The following is an 8,661-nucleotide window of genomic DNA, read 5'->3' as shown; positions in this document are numbered from 1 at the left end:
CCCTCAGAGCTGCTCCTGGCCCGGACTATCCCTGCCCCTGCCCCTCACCACGCCAACTTTCTCCTGTTTTAAACGAGACGGGTGAGTCCAATAAAACTCACTGCTGCGTGAAAATATACCTTCCTGCACGTCTCCCCGACTCGAAATAAAAGATCCAACTGAGGAAATCGAGTGGGTTTTTTACAAAATTCATTTATAATTTATAAAGTGACAAAATAACATACTGTTATCCCAGCAATATTTGATTCTATACACATTCGGCTTGAAACAATTTTGATTTGAAACCAGATTATCAACAAAGCTGTAGATCAAGTGAGCATGGTCTGCATCTTTAAAACGTAAAATACAAACTATTTTAAACCCCGTAAAATGTAAATATGCATGAATAAACCTGTTACAGCTAATAAATGGCTCTGACAAAGTTGAAGAGATTACAAAATAATTATCTGGCTCGTCAAGAAAAACACCCAAACAAAACGGAGGGGTGTCTCGGCACCAGCTCCAGCTGTCCCAGCGATATTGCCATCACGTTACCAGCGGCGAGGCTCTCACATACAACTGACACCCACCAAATCTTATTTGAACACGGAAAAACCCGTCCCCGGAGCTCAGTGCTGGACTAGTTCCCCTCCGTTATTTGTTGGGAGGGGACCCCAGCTTCTCGGATCACCGCATGGACGGGAACTGCTTTTTGGGAGGTGGTTCGAAGTTCTGCGCCGGGGGCCGCTGAGCAGCACCTTGCCCGCTCAGGGACCCTCTCTCCCCCTGCCTCGGGCGCACTGAGACGGCTCAGGGCGCTCTCTGTCCCCTTTACACAGGGAACGTGTCGTGGCCGGGAGCGCCCCGGTGGCCCGTCCCCAACCTCGGCGGCCGCCGCCATCCGACACCCGCCGCGGGCGCTCGCAGTGCAGAGCGCGGCGGCCCCGCGGGGCTCCCGCAGCGCCGAGCGGGCGGCGGGAGCTAAACTCGGGCCGAGTGTGACACCTACCTGCCAGCGCCGGGAAGCACCGCGCCCGCGGCCGGCCCTACGCGGGGATGCGCGCCCGCGGCCGACCGCTCAGCCCGCGCCGTCCCGTGGGCCGAGGGCAGCGGTGCAAAAGGCCGGAAGGGTATGGAAGGGGGGGAGGGAAGGAAGGAGCCGGGGCCGAGGCTTTCCCCGGCGTACCCGGAGCTTTTTTGCCGCACAATCCCCGTCCCCGGACCCCGCCGTAGCACCTCTGCAGCAGCGACTCGGGCTAAATCTGGCAGAAAATCGAACTCATTAGCAAAGTTCACCAGCTGATTGCTTTGCATAAAACACGACACTGATTAGAAGTAATTAGGTTAAAAGATGGGACTGTGTTTCGATTTGGTGTTTCTAACAAGTGCTTTTGTGCGTGGCCTGATTTAAGCCTTTCTTTACCTCCGGAAGCCGCGTCCCTCCCGCGCCCGCGCTCTCGCCGCCGGAGCCCGACCTTTTAGAAACCGGCAGTCACTTTGGAAATGGCTTCAGGTACCACTGAAATGTCCTGAACTGAGCCCCGCGTCTCTTTTAAAACGTTGTTTTGTTGGTTTTTTTTTTTTCTTGCAGCTATGCCCATATTTGCCCATTGCACACACACACAAAAAAGTGGTTTTGATACTGTTAAAAATCTTTTTTAATTAAATATTTGCATTTTACAAAGGCGGCTGCAGGGTTTGGGGTTTTTTTTGTATCTAATAAGTATAACCTATTTTTTCCTTTTTTTCTTTTTCTTTTTTTTTTTTTTTTTTTTGCATTATGGTTTAGCTCACACCCAAGGGGAAAAAAAACAATAGGCATAAAAAATTAAATTAAACTTGTATATATATATTTTAAAACTATGAAACAATTCGGAAAAAGACACAGAAATGTATATATTTATATTACGAAAACAACATTAATGCCTGTACAGGTGTCTTGATTTCATAATTTACTTCAAAGATACTGTATTATCAATTTAAATACAAAAAGCTACATTAAATATACAGAATAAGATTTAATACAAATCTTTCCTCTTTGTGTGTGTGAGAGAGAATATGTCACTCGTTTGCTTTTCACTTGGTTAAGACATTTCTGGGCAGTTTCCACCCAGCCATTACTCTATAAACTTTTGAAGGGGCTGCTGGGGAGGCGGGGGGGAGCTGGTCTTTTTCTGCTTGTTTTGTTGTTCTTTTGGTAGTGGAAAAATAACTGCCAAAGCAATTTATTATTTCTCTCAATAAATTAAACAAAAAAACCCCAAACAGAAACAAACAAAATATAAGAACAAAACCACAGTCCCAGGAGGGAGTAAGGAGGAGAAGCCGATATTAAATGTTGGACATACCTTTCTTCAGTTCGTAAGGTGAGTCTTTGCAAAGATCTACTTGGGACTGGCTCCTGATCATTTTAGTGTCTTTAGCCAGGCTTTCGGCTCTGCTGAGGACAGTCTGGTTTAATCCATTGAAGTGGGCGCCGGGGGCGGTGGCGGCGGGGCCGCCGGCGGGGTGCCCGTGCAGGGCCCCGAAGGAGCCGTAGTTCGTGTAACCGGGGTAGAAGGGCGCCGTGTAATAGAGCGGCCGTGGCAGAACCGCCCCGTTGGGGAAGGGGCACTGCGCTGCCGGCGAGCGCGGCCGCGGCGGCGAACGGGACGGGCCGCTGCCGCCCAGCACGGCGGGGCCGGGGGGAGCTGCCTCGCCACCGGCCTCCTTCGCCTTGTCCACCGAGGTGGCGATCTCGGCCAGTGACCAAAGCTTGGGCTTGGCGAGGGCCGCCTGCTGCGGCGAGTGGATGACGGAGGCGCCGGTGGCAGCGGGCAGCAGCGGGTGAAGGTCGGCGGCGTGCGGGGGCCCGGCGGCGGCGGAGGGCGGGCGGTACGGCGGGGGCTCCTCGCTGCCCGCCGGCGGCAGCCCGCGACCCGCCGGGCAAGGCCCCAGCGGGGAAGAACCGAGCGCCTTGGGGGGGGCGGGCGGCCCGTCGAGCCGCTCCTCCGTTGGTTCTTTGCAATCCGAGTCGCTGAGGCCGCCCTCGGCCTCCCGGGGGTCGGGGGACTCCTGGAGGCGCTCGCAGCCCGGCGCTGCCTTGGGATCCGCCGCTCCTGGGGGAGTGAAAGGAGAGGAGTGGGGGGCAGCTCTTGGGCTCGCCCCTGCGCCCCCAAACCCGCCCACCCACTCCGCCGCCTCCTACCCCCCTCCAGCCCCGCCGTCGCCGGTCCGCAGTGCTGCCCGCCGTCTCCCCCTGCCCGGGCTGCCCGCTCGGGGGGACAGGCCGCCTCGCACCTCGCCGGGAACAGCCCCGAGGGCGCGGCCGCAGTGGCTGCCTACCTGTGTCCGGCGTCCCGGGGTCCCCCTTCTCTTCCAGTTTCTGAGGCTCGTCCTCGTCGTTTTTCTCAAGGTCGATGTTCTCCTCTTCCTCCTCGTCCTCGCTGCGGTTCCGCGGCGTCCAGGTCATTTTGTTCTCCTTTTTGAGCCGCCGCCGTGCGTTGGCGAACCATGTGGAGACCTGGGTGAGGGTCATTTTGGTGATGATGGCCAGCATGATCTTCTCGCCCTTGGTGGGGTAGGGGTTTTTCCGGTGCTCGTTGAGCCAGGCCTTGAGCGTAGCCGTGGCGTCCCGCGTCGCGTTCTTGCGGTACGCGGGGTCCCCGTAGGGGTAGGAGCCGAGCGGCGCCGCGTACGGGTGGTACCCCAGGGAGCCGGCCATGCCCGGCGTGTGGTCGTAGGGAGAGCCCTGGGGAGAGAGGGGAGAGCGGCCCGGAGGGGCGAGGTCAGGCGGCCGCGGGTCGGCAATGACACGGCAAGGGCAGCGCCAGGGCCTGCCCGCGGCCCCTGTCCTGCGCCCCGCTGCCTCTGCCCCGCCTCTGGGCCCTGGCCGGCTTCTCCCCCGGCTCTTTCCCGGGAGAACGGGCGGAAGGGCCTGGGGGGCTCGCTGAAGCCGGGAGGATCCGGCCCCAGGAGGCCACCGGCCGCTTGCAACAATCGAGCACCTCTCCCCCAAAGGCAGGCTCGGTAGAGCAAGTGGGCAGCGTGGCGAGGGGGCGGTCAGCGGCGGGGGGACCCTTCCCCCCCCAGGCTGTGATCGCGGAGGACAACCTGCTGGGCCCAGGCTGCCGGGCCGGGCCGCTCCTCTGCCAAGCCAGGGGCAGAAGGAGGAAAAAGATAATGGAAAAAAAAGACAAGAGAGGAGAGAAAACATAAAAAAATAGGAAAGAGAAAGAGAGAAAAAAGAAAAATATGAGTAAAAGAAAATAAAAAGGAAAAGGAAAAAAAGATCTAGAAAAAGGAAAAAAGAAACTGTGAAACTCTGCCTAGACCTTTAATCGAGAGAAGCTCGGCAAAACTTGGTTTTGGGGGAGCTACGGGGCAGAGGCGGTGGCCACAGCTGTGAGCCGGGCGGCAGGGATACCCCGTGCCCCGGTCCGGCCCGCGGAGCCCCGCAGGCGCGCACGGCGGCGCAGTACCTTGCCTTCCCCGCGGAGCGACCGCGGAGCGGCTCGCGGCCATGGGATTAGAGCTCTGCAGTATTTAAGCAGCCTAATTATCGCCGTGCAGGGGAAAGTTGCCTGGGTTTATCGCCCGGATTTCTCCCATCGGCGGCCGCTGTTGAGTTCATTCCCTTTTCAATCACAATAAGGTAATTGTTGTGGAATCACGATTGCAGTTTTATTTTAATTTTTTTTTTTAATTTTTTTTAATTTTTTTTTTTTTTTTTAAGGGAATGAAATCGGTCGGCGTCTGCCCCAGCGCCGTCTCGCCCGGGCCATACCGGCGGCTCCCCCCGCGCCCGGCCCAGCCCGCCGCTGCAGCCAGCAACAGTGTGCGGCAGCACAGGGCGGCGATGCGGGAAAGTTGAGCGGCGAGGCGGGGAAGCCACGTTCTCTTTTGTCCCCGGTATCTCACAAATAAAATCGGAACAAAAAGCAGGCCCGGGAGAGGGGGCAGACGCCCGCGGGATGCCGCCGTGCCCGGCGCGGTGCCGGCTGCCCGGGGCTGCTCTTACCACGTAGGAAGTGAAGGCGGCGGCGGCGGCGGCGGCCGGGTCGGTGCCGTACTGGAGGTGGGAATTGTAACCCGGGGAAGGGGCGGTAAAGGCGGTAGATCCGGCATAAGGGGAAAAAGCGGAGCCCGAAGAAGATCTCCCAAGTTCATCAGTCCTGGGTCCGGAGATCACGCTGGTGCTGTACGCCGGACAGGAGTAGAGAGCCAAGGACGCTGACGGCTGGTACAAGTAACCCTGAGGATACGACATGGCCAGGCGCACACATATACCCGGGAGCCCAAGGCGCCGGGAGGGAGCCGCCGCGCTGCCGGGCTGGTGCCGCTGCGGCCGGGGCTTCGCGGGCGCCTCTCCGCCCTCGCCAGCTGGGCAGCGGCGGCACCTTGCTCTGTGCCGGGGCTGCTGCTCCGCGCTCGCCTGCAGCCTGGCACCGCTTCCTCCTTTTTCTTCTCCCCCTCGCTTCCCACTCTTTTTTTTTTTTTTTCTTTTCCTTTTTTTTTTTTTTTTTTTTTTTTTTTTTTCAACTCGTGCTCTCTCTCTCTTCCCCCTTGCACTGGGGGGCTTTTTTCCCCCCCTTCCTCCTCGCTCTCGCTTTCCGAAGGGTCCTGCCAAGATGCTAAGTTGGAAATTGCAGCTCCTGACGCCTTCTGCGCGGCCCGGCGAGGCTCCTCCTTCGCGGGGTGTTGTCAGTGGAAGGACTGGCAGGACCCCGCTGGGCTGCCGCGGCCGGGCCCAACCAGCGGGAGGGCTCCGCGCTTCCCTCGGCCCTCCCCAGCGCTCAGAGGCTCAAGTGCGCCGGCTCCTGGATTGCAGTCACCTCCGAGCCATTTAAGATCAGCTCCAACTTTCTGCATGTGCTAAATACCGTGCGGAGCCGCGCTGCGCCGGAATGCAAGCCAATCAGTATATGAAAAAAACCATAGATATTTAATAAGATTTATTAGCCGGCCGGCTCCCCCTCTGCGCCGTCACCCCTCCTCTTGCTCTCTGCCCCCTGCCCCTCCCTTCACTAAATCACCTGAGGTGGAATATATGGGGTGTGTGTGGTGCTGTTAGTTTTTCTTTTCTAAATAAAACAGGCGATTTTCGGCGGAGAAGCGCCGCACCGCAGACCGGGCAGGGCCGGCTGCGCTGGGATGCGGGGCCGGTCGCGCCGTCGGGGCGGGTGCCACTCCGGGGCCTCCCCGCCGCCGGACCTGTTGCGGTGTCTGTGGGAGAGGAGCTACGGCGGGGAGTCCGGCTGCGGAGGGGGCGGGTGACTTAGCGGAGGGCTCAGGGGGCCGTAAGAACAGGGACAGGGACTCGGTCTTTCCCAGCACCGGTAGCGGGAGAAGGGGAATCCGGAGGGGGAGCGATGGGGGCGGAGAAGGCTCTTCAGAAATCGTTCGAATGAGGGATTGCCCACGGATCTGAGGAGTGCATCGAGTATCCTCCTCCTCCCCGGCTCATAAAAGGGTCGAGGCGAAAGCAGATTAAAACCATATGAACCGGGATAAATCCCCGCCGATCAGGAGATGTAATCTCCTTTGATTCCAGGAGATACGTTTCCCTGCAGGAACATATCCCAGGTTATTCCCTCCTCTTTTTTCCCTCGCGGCTGAAGAAAGGCTCCCGCGGCCCCTGCCTTCCACTGTTGCTCCGCGCCCCGGGCCACCGGGGACCCAACTCACACCGCCATGACTTTCCCGGGAGGCGGGGGGCGATTTAATCAGATTTAATTTATTTGTTTGCTTGTTTTACTCTTGTAACTTTTGCATCTTCCGGCTCTAATTCCTCTTGCCACTGGACGCGGAGAGGCGAGGAGGGGTGTGTGTGGTGTATTTTAAAACGGGCGGCCCGGGGCAGAAGCTCCCCGGGACGCCGGAGAGGAGAGCCAGTACTGACACCGCCCCAATCCATTCCTCCTCCGCGATTTTTGCCCGGCAGCAGCCCCCGCATCCCAAGGGCCGGGCACAGGCTGAGCCTACCCCAGCAGCCCCGCCGCGGGGACCCAGGGCGGCGGGCAGGGCTGGGCTGGGCTGGGCGGATGGGGTGGGCGGTGGCGCCTCGGCGGGAAGGGACGGGGCAGGCAGAGAGCTCTCTGTGCCCGGTGTCTCTGGGGGAATCGCGGCGGGGCTGGGGGTGGCAGGACCGTGGGCGGGGGGGCAGGCGTGGCGCGCACTACAGTACCCAGCAGGCTGTAGCCCCGCCAGTCCCGCCCCGCGCTCATGATTGGGTGGCCGGCGGCCGGCTGTGGGTCCTCCCCTTCTCCCATTGGCCAGCGGAGCTGTCCGTCAACACCGGCAGGCGAGGGTGTGGAGGGGCGGTGGCAGCACACGGCGCCGTTGCCGGGGAGTCCGGAAGCGGTGCCGGCAGGACGGCGCGCGGAGGCGCTGCGGGCCGCCTCCCGGACCAGTATGGACGGGTTCAGCTCAGCCCGCGGTGGCTGCGGGTTGGGTCGGGTCGGACCGGATCCGGACGGTGAGGTGAGTTGGGGACGCGGGACGGTGGCGGCGGCCTCTCCCGCCGCGCTGCGGGGCGCTGAGGCTCGGTGCCGGCGCTGCCCCTCGGTGCTGGGGCGCCCCCTGCCGGGCGGGCCTCGCCCTGCCCGGGCCCCGCCGCCCGGGGCTCCCCTGGAGGAGGCGGCGCAGCCGCTGCCCCCGCGCTCTGTGGGAGGACGGTGACCCCCGGACCCCGCGGTTGTGTGGCGAGTAGGGGAAGCCCCGGGTCTCGGCACACTCCTCGGTGCTGCTGTTGAGCAGCGCTTTGTTTGGCGTTTTCCCCGTTTCCCTATAATTTAAAAAAATTTTAAAATTTTTTTTTTGTAACATGGAAGCGTTTTCAAGATACACGTGGATTCTTCCCGGTAACCGGGAGGGCTCCAGCACCGGCTCGCACACTCTTACATGCTGAATCCACACAGGTGTGCACTTTCATCAGTTTTCAGCTGCACGGTGTCACCGCTGCTTGTCCCTGGGTTCATTTTTGCTACCGCACTAAAGCACCGCATTTCTTTTTCTGCTCAGAAGTGCTTCTGACAATCCCCCTTGTTCGAGGAGTGAGATACCAGCCCGTGAAGTTCATACGTGTAACACTTATGTTATATGCGAGTAGAATGAGTAACTGTTTTTCCTTGCTTGCTTCTTTGTAGAAACAAGTTTTAACCACCTTCCCATGGCATCTGACTTTTCAAGGAGGAGAAGGTAAGGTTAATGTCGTGTAAAATTGTCCTCTTTTTGTTTCTTTGTTGTTTTGTTTTGTTGTTTTGATTTTTCCCCTGTGTTCTACTAATATTGCTTCTGTAGGCATACATTTTGGAAACTATGGCAAGTTCATGCATACTTTAATTCTTTGCATAATACCAGAGCTGATTAATAAATGGTAGTGATAGGACCCTTATGCCATCAGGGTTATAACTGTCTATTAAACTGATGTTCCCTCTACTTTACACCACTGTGATATTCATTGCAATTTTAAAAGAACTGTAGATAATTCTTCAAGATATTGGAACATTTTAGCTTATAGTTCTATTGCTGTGGTTGTCACCTTCACTTTATATCAAATTTGAGACTCATTTCTTAAGGATGTCTCTATTTTCTGCTTTATTTGCACATTGATAGCACCACTGAATGACTGGGCACAGTGACTTTTTCCTCTGTTAGAAGCATATTAAAATATGAAAGCCTAAGATCTGCTTTGCAGGACTT

At 57.8% G+C, this 8,661-nt stretch overlaps 1 protein-coding gene across 1 annotated transcript; it reads right to left on the bottom strand.

Moving 5' to 3' along the window:
* Positions 1-1,807: 1,807 nt before the first annotated feature.
* On the bottom strand, positions 1,808-5,357 carry IRX5 (iroquois homeobox 5). Its single transcript, XM_071756940.1, has 3 exons — positions 4,979-5,357; positions 3,304-3,709; positions 1,808-3,077 (listed from the first exon to the last, which is right to left on the bottom strand). The coding sequence occupies exons 1-3, from the start codon at positions 5,225-5,227 to the stop codon at positions 2,311-2,313; spliced, it is 1,422 nt and encodes a 473-aa protein (XP_071613041.1). The 5' UTR covers positions 5,228-5,357; the 3' UTR covers positions 1,808-2,310.
* Between the last annotated feature and the right edge of the window lie 3,304 nt (positions 5,358-8,661).

The sequence above is a fragment of the Heliangelus exortis genome, chromosome 13, assembly GCF_036169615.1.
Source record: "Heliangelus exortis chromosome 13, bHelExo1.hap1, whole genome shotgun sequence".
NCBI classification, from domain to species: Eukaryota; Metazoa; Chordata; class Aves; order Apodiformes; family Trochilidae; genus Heliangelus; species Heliangelus exortis.
This window is presented reverse-complemented; position numbering and strand designations above follow the sequence as displayed.

What these genes read in the sequence shown, in the direction of transcription:
- IRX5 (XM_071756940.1), bottom strand. Translation starts at nt 5,227, where the DNA reads ATGTCGTATCCTCAGGGTTACTTGTACCAGCCGTCAGCGTCCTTGGCT. An exon ending in CCGCCTTCACTTCCTACGTG is followed by an intron (nt 3,710 to 4,978) that starts GTAAGAGCAGCC and finishes CTCTCTCCCCAG; the next exon opens with GGCTCTCCCTACGACCACAC. An exon ending in CCCCGGGACGCCGGACACAG is followed by an intron (nt 3,078 to 3,303) that starts GTAGGCAGCCAC and finishes TCACTCCCCCAG; the next exon opens with GAGCGGCGGATCCCAAGGCA.